Source organism: Phaenicophaeus curvirostris, chromosome 3 (assembly GCF_032191515.1).
Source record: "Phaenicophaeus curvirostris isolate KB17595 chromosome 3, BPBGC_Pcur_1.0, whole genome shotgun sequence".
Classification (NCBI taxonomy): domain Eukaryota; kingdom Metazoa; phylum Chordata; class Aves; order Cuculiformes; family Cuculidae; genus Phaenicophaeus; species Phaenicophaeus curvirostris.
Window position 1 is genome coordinate 6,467,533 of NC_091394.1, and position 12,075 is coordinate 6,479,607.

Genomic DNA, 12,075 nt, shown 5'->3' on the forward strand with positions numbered 1-12,075 from the left:
CAGGGTATGTTCAGCCCCAGCCAGACTTCCAGCACTTTCCCCCTCAGCAAATCCTTTTGCTTGCAGGACACACGATCCTCTGCGCTGCTAAGTCCAACAAGCCTTGCTGGCTCCCTGCTGCTTCCCTGAAAGGCTGGGAGGTTGAAAGCTTAAACTCTTCCCCTGCCTTATCACAGTGTAGCTTTTATCCTACAATCAGCAACGTAATATTCAACGTAACTTTACAATCTGTTACCTGGATTTCAGAGCAACTTATTATGTCTAACAATTCAAAGACAAGAGAAGAAAAAAAAAAAAAGCTCATTTCAGATCTCACTCTCAAAGGTATCATTTGAGTTCCACTAACAGACATCTACCATTGCAATTTTCTAAATGATTTTCGGATAGGAATGCTTTGATTCTGAGGAAAAAAAAAAGAGAGAAAAAAAGAAGATTATCTGTGTTTGTACCTTAATAAGAGCTTGGCATGCAAGAAAGCAAGGAGCTGCCCATATAATTTGCAATACCATGTTATGTATGCAAGAGGCATCTGTGCCTGGAAATGAGACCCTTTAGAGCAAGGTGAAAAACTGTAACATTACAGAAGAGCAGATATTTCTTTTCATATTTATAGGACAGTGAAGGGAGAGGAATGCAAGCTACAGAAATTATTTTCCTACTGGCAGAGCCTGAAAACAATAAACCCCTCCACGCTACAGTTAGAACAATAATCTTGCTGGTATTGCTTGCAGGTGGCAAGTAGCTTTTATGCTGCTCCATTAAGGTTTACATCCCCAGTGGCTAATCTCTGACAAGGTGCTGGGGAATAGGCAATCTAAAGCTTGTAGACACTGGATGGTTCATTTCTTCCAGCTCTTTTCCCTTTCCAATAATTTTCCAAGGAAGATCTGCAATTTCTGCTGTCCTGGCATGGGTAGATATCAATGCAGCCTGGCTCTGACAGTCAGGAGGTCTGCTTTCTCTTTCTATGTTTTTTTTTTATAGGCTGTCTTTGTATCTTTGGGAAGGCAGATCAGTCTCTGTGCTTCAGGATAAGGTTTGAAAAGCCGTGCTTCTTTTATCCAGGGAAATCTATTGTCTGAAATACAACCCCATCTCATGAGGACAAAGGTTTGCAAAGCCACAATGCTAAAAGAATCAAGGATGTTAATGGTTATTAAAAAATTAAGATATGGCAGATATCCTTTTTCTTCCTTGCAATTCTTTACCGTAAACTGAAGATCAAGGATATTTACAAACACACCTGATCCCAAGAGCTAAGGCAGGGTATGAAATTGCAACATGTGTAATCTTACCCTGTGATATCCTGTGGTAAAATAGAGAATATGTGGTAAAATAGAGAATATGAATGTTGTACATCATGGCAAGGCATCCACACAGAGAGCATCTCTACAGAAGGAAATATGCTGCATAAACTGATTGCATGGGAACTTGTCTGAAGGAGGAGGGCAAAATCACAAGGAGGGAAGAAAGATTCAGTCTTCTGTTTGCAGTGCTGATTTGAACAGGGAGAAGTGACTTGAGGAGCCAAGAGCAAAGGTATGACGTCGAGGCCCAGGGTGACGAGAGCTCTCTGCTTTCCCTCTCTGCTTTTCACAAGGAGTGGGGAGTTGCTGAAGTGCAGAGTCTTAATGGGACTCTGCCATTGTCACCAGTGTCTGGGGAAACAGGGGGACCTTACTTTTAATTCCTGAGGCTCTCACAAGCTTTCTCTTGTGTCTATAGCAACCACAGCATCAATTCCTTTACTGCAGAGTGGAAATACTTACATTTCTCTCCCCTGCTTGCTCCCATACTTTTCTCCATTTAGAGCACAAGGTCTTTGGGATGAGGTCCTGTATCTACTGCTCACAGCTACAGGGTGGCCCATCTATCCTATTCAGGGCTTTCAAGTGCTGCTATAATAACACCCAATTGAAGTAAGCGGTGTCCCAAGGAGGTGTAAACCCATCTTTCTCCATGGGAATTTAAAGATCTCTGCCCTCTTTTCTGTGCATCCACATCTGGCCACACACATCTTAAGCAGCTACTGATGATATACTGAGCGGACCCTAGAGGCTTCTGGAGAGAAGGATAAAGGGGAAAATACAGAAACTATCATTTTAAAGGAGCTAGCCTAGGCATAAAGAAAAAAAAAAGAAAAAAGGCATTTTGTGATTCTATGCTGGATATTTGCAGCTTTAGCTTGTGAGAGGTGTGAGCAGAGAGCATGCTGACCAGGGCATAAGGACTACTTGCTACTCACAAATGCAGTTATGAATCAAAAAAATTTTAAAAAGCTGAGAAGAGGAAGAAAGTGTTTCTTTTGGAAAAGATTAGTTGTCTCCAGAAAGGAAGATCATTTTATCTGGTTGCTTAGAAGCTGTTCCTTAAGAGGCTACTCTGTTCCCTTGTGATCTTGACATCCTCTTGACAGAGAACACTGATACAGATCAGGGGTTTGATAAACAAATGATGAACTGTTGTGAAGAAAACAGATAGTGAGCATGTTGGAATTGCACCGTAATGAGAAGGAGGCTGCAGAGGATGACAGTACTACCAATAACCTTTCCCAGTCACTTCCCACCCCGACAGCCTCCAGAGTCAAGCTGTCAAGACTTCTGGGACCTGGTGAAATTTCAGCCCATGAATACTCAGCTCATGCAAGCATTTCACAACATTTTGCCACGAGTGACAGCTTCCATACCTGTGTATGCACACAGCTGTCTACTGAAGCAAAATATTGTAAAGGCCTGAATATTAACCAGATTTAAGACATAGTTTGTGGTGAAATTAAATATTAATCCTTTTTTCTTCTGTAAGGACACAATCCTCACTCAGCTTTTCCATCTTGGCATATGTTATTACCTTGTTCATCAGAACACTGATAGTTCATAGCTCCCCAGATAGCAGCATGATACTTCTGGTTTGTGATCCCAATGTCTGCAAGCCACTTGCAGGGCAAGCTCCTTACTGAGATAAACTTCAGCAAATCAATGTATATGTACTTCTGAAACAGTCACATATGCAACACCAGCATTCACTTGTTGCATTGCCTTATTCCTTATGTCAGACTGAGCATAAAAAAGTCCTTTAATTAGAGCATTATTATATTTTAGCAAAATGTAAAAGATACCTCTGCCCACCCACCCACTCACCCTCCAAGCCAATTTACCATCTTTTCCCACCAGAAGCTAAAGTTCTAGGGAGGCAGTAAGTGTGGCCACTAATAATTTAACGAGTACTGGCTGTGAACTGCAACTTTTGAAAATCGGTAGATGGAGATGGCTAAGGATGTTATCTTAGCCCCAGAGAAATCAATACAGAAGCTCTCTAGAAGCAGAGAACACAGGGGAGGTTACTGGTGCTTTGGTGGCTGCTGCCTATCTCCTCTGTGAGAACAATGCTAGAGATTCAGTGCAGCCAGGTCTTTGGCTGGGACAATCTGTCCATCTGTCTGTGCTCTTCGCCACTTCTACTGTACTTACATAGAGCAGGAGGAAGCTGAGCACGAAAAATCCAGGTAATCTAGCCCCTTACCACCTTATTGGCCAAGCTAATTTATTTGTGTTAATGAACTGTCTTAAATACACCAAAGAAATGGTGTAATGAAAAGACAAATATCTGATGTATTGACAAAAACCTAAACAGAGTTCATTGTGCTTTTTAACACACTGAGCAAACTTCCCAAAGCCCTAGAAATATGACAGGAGTTGAACATGGACTAAAAGACTGGTTGCCTAAAGGACTGGTTGTCTTTGTACATCCCTTCTCCTGGTAGGGGTCCATGCCGATCACCCTCCCAGGTGGCTCCAGAAGGATGTCATGAACCCCAGAAGACTGCGTCCCCAGTGATATAATGACACTGCAACCCACACTTGACCTAACCCCAGCCACCAGAATGGGAGCCTCCCCATCCCTGCAGAGCTTCCTTCTGGCTTTGAGTGGGTTGCAATCCCTCCTGCCTCTGAAAGGCTGCTTTGCTGAGTGGGATAGAGAGGGATCACAAACACAATGGAGGGAAACCTGCCTCTCAGGTCCCCTCCAGACTAAATCCTAGCAATGCTGTCACCTCCAGTTTTGTGCGACGCTTGCTGTGACATAAGCCGGGGGAAGTAGAAAATCGCATTTAAGCTCAGGCTTCAATTCTGAAGATCAAAACCAGAACTCAGGAGCCTGCAGGCTTTTGAAAATCCCAGCAGATTATACCTTAGCCTTTTAGAAATGAAAGCTCTCTTAGAAATCCTGTGCTAAATTACTCATCTAGATTACACTGGCAATCTGGTCAGGCAGAGCACTGAGCTTTTGTCCTGGGAATAACTTGCTGGCCAAGGGCCCTCCTGTTGCTCTGCAAAAGCCTTTGTGACCCTGTCCTTCTCTAGGGAAAGAAGCTATAGGCAGTCCTGCGGCTCAGGCACATGCCTCTCTTTATACACACTCAATAACTTTTGTATTCATTGGCAAATTTTATTTAGTGCTGTCAGGTTCAGATGCCCCTGATGTATATATTTGTGAGAGCAGGAGGTCAGGCAAGAGACAACTCTTCCGTGTCCCACCTGAGGGATAAAACACTTTATTACACACAAAGAATCAGAACAAGAGAAGGATTATAGGCAGGCTTTAGTTACTCCAGTGATCAAAGAACTATTTATTTTGGTTGTTTACGTCTCTCCTTTCCCCGTCATGGAAAAGAAAATCAAGATTTATAGTCTTCTATTGCTCTTCAAAGCACGTGTGTGTTTGTCACATACTATTTTTCAGTGGCCTTCTTTACAACACTGGACTGGAAAGCAGAGATGTTCATGTGCTGAATTCAAAGCCAGTGCTAATTTTGAATTTGCCCTTAAAAAAACAAGTTATAACAACTCGTTTTGCAAACCCCGCTCTTACCTACCCTCTGTCTGCCTCAGAGTGCACGGAATGCATTCAAACAAACAAAACTGAGACTCTCCTGGTGCACTGCCATTAAAATGTCAGTGAATTAATTTATGCAAACACTTCAAAACATGGCATAGCTTGGCAGTAAAATAATGTATCATTTTATAAAGTATACTGCTTGATGCAACAAAGCTTTTAGTAAAACTGAGTGCTATTTAAACATGCCTGACCTTATCCTTAACCACATTGAGATGTTTCATACCAGCCTAGCAGCATAAATACACGTTTCAAGAGTGTAAACTGAAAACCCATCCAATTTAACGTTTCAAGAGGGTGTGTAAAGGCAGAGGCTTAAATTAGAAACAATGTCAAATATCTGCTTCTCCCACAGTGTACACTTCAGCATATCGGGAGGGTACCCTCTGTCATTCTTAGAGGATCAGACCAATGCTTGAAGTTTGAAAGTTTAGTTAATAAACATTTCCCCAGGCTCTTATCAAGTAATGCAGCCAAAAATTACCATGTAGAGGGTATGCATGAGCTCCAGTTGTCCAGATAATAGGATTAAGTCTATCTTATTAGCTGTGGTACCTGAACAAATTCAGTGAACACTATTCCATCTTCCTTACATGTTTTCCGTCTTTCATGTGGAAGGTACTAGACAAGAATTAGCTTGGACTAGTTCTTCCAGCCAAACTTTCATTTTCTCTCTGTTGACTGGTATGGACAATTGAAATATTGCATATGTTTGAAAATTTTATTCAGGATACTTGTAGAAAAAGGCCAAACCATTTGAAACACTAAGGTTCTCTCTTGGCTTTGCAAAAGCAGAGATGAGTGAAAGAGGTCAAAGAGAGGAGCCGGGTAGCTGTAAGTGACCATAGTCAACCCATGGAAGTTTAATGTTAAACTCAAAGACAGAGTGCAAATGAAGCAAATTGGCTAAGAATGTTGCTTTTTATTAAATGTTTCATGAAAGAAACAATTCGCTCTGCAGTTAAATGTGTTTTAAAGGGGTCTGCACTACTGCTGGAATATTGTTAAGGCTTCAAAAATGGATAGAGTTGAAAACCGCTGGCTCAGAAAATTGATAATGAAACGGAAAGACTTTCACATCTAAACCAGCCTCTAATCTAGCCTATTTCATTAAGGGGGCACAAAGCTCTTCAGCCTCCCATGGCTGTTCGTGACTTCTGAAACCATGAAAATGTGCTGCACCCGCAAAGTAGAGCAGATGCAGAGCAGACAGGAGACTCAAAGTCCTGAGAACAGAACAGCTATGCTAGGGTGCACAAAAGAAACTCATGACTTGTCTCAGGCCTGTGTGAAATGAAAAATCAGCCTAAGTCTGCCCCTTGGATTGGGAACAATGAGGTCTTTCCTGGTCCCAGAAGCTGCCACCACAGCCAGCATTTATAAAGGTTTATCAGTGAGCTTGTGCAGAACTCAGGACCTCATGGTCACACAGATGAACATCTCCCCAAAACTCTGTGTTTGCTTTCCTGATGCATCACAGAGGGAAAAAAACAGTCTGGGTCTCTGAATCTAAAGTCTGAGATGAAACACTGTCCTTTAGTCTCAAGAGTAGTTCTGAGATGCACACAGAAAGGGAGAAAATAAAAAACACTTCCAGAAACTCAAAAACTTGTAGGAGAATCCAGATGGAGTTCAGAGTGCTAAAGGCAGTAAGTTTTAGTGTGTTTTGGTAAGAACATTGCATGAAGAAAAGACTAGGGCATTGGTATCCTGAATCTTCTTCCTAGTCTTCATGCTTTCTGACAAAAGACTTTGAGCCAAGCAAAACCCCACTGGCTTTAGCAGCATAAATCCCTGACTTGAGTGTCTATCAGGCAGTGACATTTGGACCTCAACCACTCAGTAGCCACAACAACAGTCAAAGATAAGGATGGTGTCAGGCTGGAAGCGTTTGGAGATTCCCTCCACTTTTGGTATTTTATTTTTTTTTCAGGGGCTATGGCAAGGCCAGTATTTAGTTTCTTAATACATTTGCTGAAGACCTATCTTTATCCCCGTGCAAGGTGGGAAGGGAATGGTGCTGGTACTTGATTGCTTGGGTTGTTACTGTCAGAAAGCAGGAAGGTTTTGCTGTGCTCTTGTGCCACCCTTGCACTTGGTGCTAGCTAGCAGAGGAGGTTGTGCTACCTGGGGCTTGGGCAAAGCATCCAAGGCAAGCAGAGATGATAGCACAGGGAAGAGCAAAATGTATATCGGCTTTTTTTGTGTGTGTGCTCTCCTCATGATCGGTCTATTTTATCTCTGTCTGCTTGACTTTTAGATGAAAATCTTTGACAAAAACAAAGATGGACGTCTGGACCTGAATGATCTGGCAAGGTAGGATTTTATGGGGGTTTTCAGTCTGCAATGGCAGATCCAGGCTAGGAGACGATCTCCCTCTGGGACATGAATTTGACTCCTACCTCTTTTCAAATAAAAACGGGGACTCTGGTATAGGTATGATCCATATTGAAATAGTCTGAGAACCTACAGCTGGTGATGCTGAGCAAAGCCAGGACCTGTTCATGCAGCACTAACAGACTCTGGCATGACTTGCGCTACCTCTGTGGTGCTCCTCAAGAGTTGACAAAGCAACCAGTGACACCGTTTCTCTAAAAAAGGGAGGGCAAATCCCCTTCAGCAGGGTCAAAGATGTGCATTTATTTCACATCATCGTGCACAGCAGGGATTGCGAAGTATTTTTGCTGCTTGTTTGAGGAATAAAGGTGACGCCACAAAGGAGTTTGTCAGTGGCAGTAAGAGAGGATTTGGATGTTTGTGGAATGAAACTGGGGACTCAGTCACAGGCCACTGTCTCTTTTCTGTCCTTGATGCCTCAGAGGCTTTTATATGATGTTCAATGCATACCGATAGAGAGCATGCCTCTGTCTGTAAATGTATGTGCATTGACTGGAGGAGACTTCAAATGTGCAGGTACTGTCTTAAAACACTGGTTTGGGGCTTGAGAGGAGAGACATGCTAGTTTGCTCCTGTTACTGTCTGCTTGGGATCATGACAAATGCCACCACAAATAACTGCAGTGCACATGGCAATTCCCTTTGACCACTGAAAATATGAAGAGAGAGAGAAAAAGAGGCAGAAAGGAGAATAAAGGGGTTTCCGCTTGCGTTTTCCTCTTAAATATGTTTCCCCACTACCCCTTTGCCCCATGCCAGGTGAGGCTCCCCAGTGATCTGAGCACATTCCTCACACCCCAGACCCTTCAGTGTGTAGACACGGCTCAGCATGCCCAGCATCGTGGGCTTTCAAACCTTCAGGGTTAGCAGAGCAGCTGGAGAGAGAAAAGCTTTTTTACGGTGCTGTGAGGGGCTTTGGGAAGGAGGAGGGGAAAGGAGAGGAATCTTGCTAGTCTTAGTGCTCAGGCCAGTTTTACCTTGTCCTTTTATTTTACAACCACCAATTCTCCTCCCAACAGAGAGCAATAAATTACACTTTCCTTTAATGCAGCACAGCAAACACAGTTACAAGGAATGATTGTCCACTATCTCTTGCATTGGAAGCTGACCACTTCCACTCCACTGGGCCACCAGAAATACTTTGTGAGAAGTAATGGTGCTAAGAAAAGGGTTTACAGTGAGCCCAGGGCACTTGATATTCCCCCATCAGACAGTCAGGGAGGCATGTGTTCCTCTAACAACCCTCCGTAAATAACCCCACAGGCGATTTTCTTTTTTAACGGCCTCTAATCTAAAAACTTCTTTGCTTTACGAAACAGAATAGTTCAGAACAGTTTGTGTGCAGATGATAAAGCAGAAAGATCATAATTTAAATCTCCCTATTCAGGATTCTGTCGCTCCAGGAAAATTTCCTTCTTCAATTTAAAATGGACGTAAGTAGCGCTATTTTTTTAATGCATCAATCCCATCTCTCTCAGCTAAGACAACCTGAGCCCAAACTTGAATCTTTTTCATTTTCATTTTTCATTTCCCTGTTCTGTTCACACGCAGGCTTGCAGCACTGAAGAAAGGAGGAGAGATTTTGAAAAGATCTTCGCACACTATGACGTCGTGAGTCCCAGAGACCTTTCCTTTGTGGTCTTTAAACAACACAGATTTAGCATATGCTGCTCAAACTTCTGGGTGGTCCTGGGGTCACTCAGTAGTTGGAACTGTGCCTGAGCCCATGGGCTAGAGGGGTGCAAGCACCAGTCTGAGGAGCAACGTGTGGACAGAAAGGGGCAAGACTTAGAGATTTTAGGGTAAAGGACCCATTTTGACTTTCTCCGTTGCCGTGGCTGGCACTGCTGCATTAATCACATCTCTCTGCAGGTGATGCAAGGGCTGTAGAGTGGATAGTGATTAACAGTCTCTGGCAATTTGGGACCTGCATCACCACCTTGAAAAACAAAACCCCTTCCAGTACTGAACCAAAGGCTATTTAGGGAATGGCCCAGAATGGAGATAACCTCCTAACTGCTGGTTAGAAATCAGCAGCTCAGTGCCATTTCTGACAATTGCACAACTCATTCAGCATGGTGACCAGCAAGCCTCAAAAAATGGTTAAAGAGGTTGCTGCTGTTTGAGGGGAAGAGATGGTCTGGGAAAAAGATAGGCATCTTAGAGCTCAGTGACTGGGTAGACCTGATCAGTAAACATTGTGATATATTTTACTTACTGGAGCATTTTGGTGTTTCTTCCATCTTTCAGAGTAAAACGGGAGCGCTTGAAGGCCCAGAAGTGGATGGGTTTGTCAAAGACATGATGGAATTAGTCAAGGTAGCTTTGTGGCTCTTTCTGTTTACTAGTAAACTGTATTCCCAAGAGGAAGGTGCTTGATTTGGAGAAGTTATGTAGACAGAGAGGCTAGGAAGAACATAGAGTCAAATCTCACTTTGACCACCAGCAGAAACAACTGTCATGTTCTCAGCATTTCACTGTAGAGCATTTTATCATATCACAGAAATTATGCCAGTCAAATTAATACAGCAGCTGTAGTTAAGAAAGGTCAACTATAGCTCATACTCTGAACTAAGCAGTTGTTCCAGCACCATGAGTTGTGTCAATGTGAATCAGTCATCAGAAGCTCTTTCTTCTGTTTTCACTGTGGGTCTGGTCCTCACCAGAATGACCTCATGCTTCATTAGCTCATTGCAGGGCTGCACTTGAGTTATTTGAGGTCTATTTCGAATCAAGAATACCGTACCCAGTGTGTCACTTCAGTTTCTTACAGACAGCAGAGTCCGTCTGCATTGGATTGCCTTGAGTTTCCAAATGCAGCCCAGGACAGAGTTTTTGATGTAAATATAGTCTGATCTTGGGCTCACTCTGTGTCTGAGCTGTTGTATTTCCACATGGTGTGACCTGATGCGAGGATGCCCGCATTCCCATGTCCATTTAGAGGAGAGCAGAGAGCTGCATGCTGATGCCTGTGGGTGTATGTACATTATAGCCATGAGGCATGTAGGAAAGTCTGTGAGGGCAGGCAGAGATTGGATTTCTGCTCTGTCCATGTGTGTCCAAATGTTGTACTTTCCCTAAGGGCCTCCAACAGCAACATTCTTGGGCACCACAAGATGTGCACGTGAATTTGATCTGGGGAAGTGGGAAGCAGAAGTGGTGCAGCATTAGGAGTATATTGAGAGACTGCAACCTGCAAAGTGTGCCTGTGCATTTATTTGGTCCACTAAAGGTATTTTTGAGTTGCTGGCTAGCCTGCAAAATAGTACCCAGCTGACAGAAATGCCACATTGCTCTTTGTGTAGTAGGTTTGAGAGAGGAAATCAGATGAAAGCACAAGATGAATGCAGTGATCTCTATTGAACATGTTTTTGCAAACTTCTGTTTGACATGGATTAGATAGAATCATAGAATCACCAGGTTGGAAAAGACCCACCTGATCATCAAGTCCAACCATTCCTATCAAACACTAAACCATGTCCCTCAGCACCTCGTCTACCCGTCCCTCAAACACCTCCAGGGAAGGTGACTCAACCCCCTCCCTGGGCAGCCTCTGCCAGTGCCCAATGACCCTTTCTGTGAAAAATTTTTTTCCTAATGTTCAGCCTAAACCTCCCGTGGCGGAGCTTGAGGCCATTCCCTCTTGTCCTGTCCCCTGTCAACTGGGAGAAGAGGCCAACACCCTCTTCTCCACAACCTCCTGATGGCCTTGACTAAGCACAAAAACCATGTTGCATTTCCTACAATTACTCATAGTCCCATATCCTTTCTGGTTTTGTGGGCTACCCCTTCCGCATTCTCTGTTCGCTTCCATACCTTGTATGAGTTTATGTGGGGTCAGGCTATTGGGTTGCATCTCCTTGGGTGAATTTCCCAGCTGCTACACGGGCTGCTGCTTTACAGGGCTGGGGAAATCCAGAGAAGTTTTTCTCTCAGCAAAGTTCTTCTCTTTTGCCTGCAGCCCAGCATTAGTGGGGTGGACCTGGACAAGTTCCGCCAGATCCTGCTCAACCACTGCGATGTGAACAAGGATGGGAAAATTCAGAAATCTGAATTGGCTTTGTGTCTTGGGCTTAAAATAAACCCGTAGCTGGAAAGAGTGCTCGTGGTGCATTTCCCTTGTGAGATTTGCCTGCTGCTGCTCGTAGAAGTGAGTCCATGCTGCCACGTGAGCCATGGGGAAAAGAGGCACCGTGCCAGTGGCCGGGAGCGCGGCTGCACAAAGATACATCGGAGTGGGATCTGCATGGAGGGCCTCCCCGCTTTGCCACTCCCTTTGTGGTGTTTGCTCACTGCCGCTGCTTGTGGGTCCCTTTAATGATGTCTCTGCCCATGAGCACACTAGCACCTCAGAGAAGGGGTTGCTAAACTTCTCTTGCCCCCATGAAATGCTGCCCTGCCTGTCCCCTAGCACAGGGACACGCACTTCCTTAAAAATGTCCCATTAGTGCTCTTAGAGTGCAGCTACCAGGTTTTTCTGATGGTCACGTTATGTGTGAAGTCATTACTTCGGTGAGCGTTGTGCTTTCTTTGTGCATTTAAAATACTGGATGGATGATAATGCGTTTGTGCAGAAATAAAAAAATGCCAGTAAAATTGAAGTTTATGTGTTATGTGTGGAAAGCCACCTGCCATAGGCTGCAGACCATGCATAGTAGCAATTTTATGTAAAACTTATTGAACAGAAAGAGGTTTTCTGATGCCTGTCAGCTGTGGTGGTTAAATCTACCAGGAAATGAAACATGGTAGGTCCTTCTCATGAGGAAACCAGACACAACGGGAAATA

The 12,075-nt window shown here is 43.8% G+C and overlaps 1 protein-coding gene and 1 long non-coding RNA gene across 2 annotated transcripts in view; one reads left to right on the forward strand and one right to left on the reverse strand.

The window, feature by feature from the left end:
• The window catches only part of LOC138718769 (uncharacterized), a 520,404-nt gene extending 516,128 nt beyond the window's left edge, over positions 1-4,276 (reverse strand). Inside the window, exon 1 of the long non-coding RNA XR_011337144.1 lies at positions 4,254-4,276. This is a non-coding gene — a long non-coding RNA (uncharacterized lncRNA). The remainder of the gene's footprint in view (positions 1-4,253) is intronic.
• SCGN (secretagogin, EF-hand calcium binding protein) overlaps positions 1-11,872 on the forward strand; it is a 29,684-nt gene extending 17,812 nt beyond the window's left edge. Inside the window, exons 7-11 of the mRNA XM_069853314.1 lie at positions 7,154-7,209; positions 8,677-8,722; positions 8,841-8,900; positions 9,540-9,608; positions 11,251-11,872. Coding sequence (XP_069709415.1) covers positions 7,154-7,209; positions 8,677-8,722; positions 8,841-8,900; positions 9,540-9,608; positions 11,251-11,379 — 360 coding nt within the window. The 3' untranslated portion in view covers positions 11,380-11,872. The remainder of the gene's footprint in view (positions 1-7,153; positions 7,210-8,676; positions 8,723-8,840; positions 8,901-9,539; positions 9,609-11,250) is intronic.
• Positions 11,873-12,075: the final 203 nt, after the last annotated feature.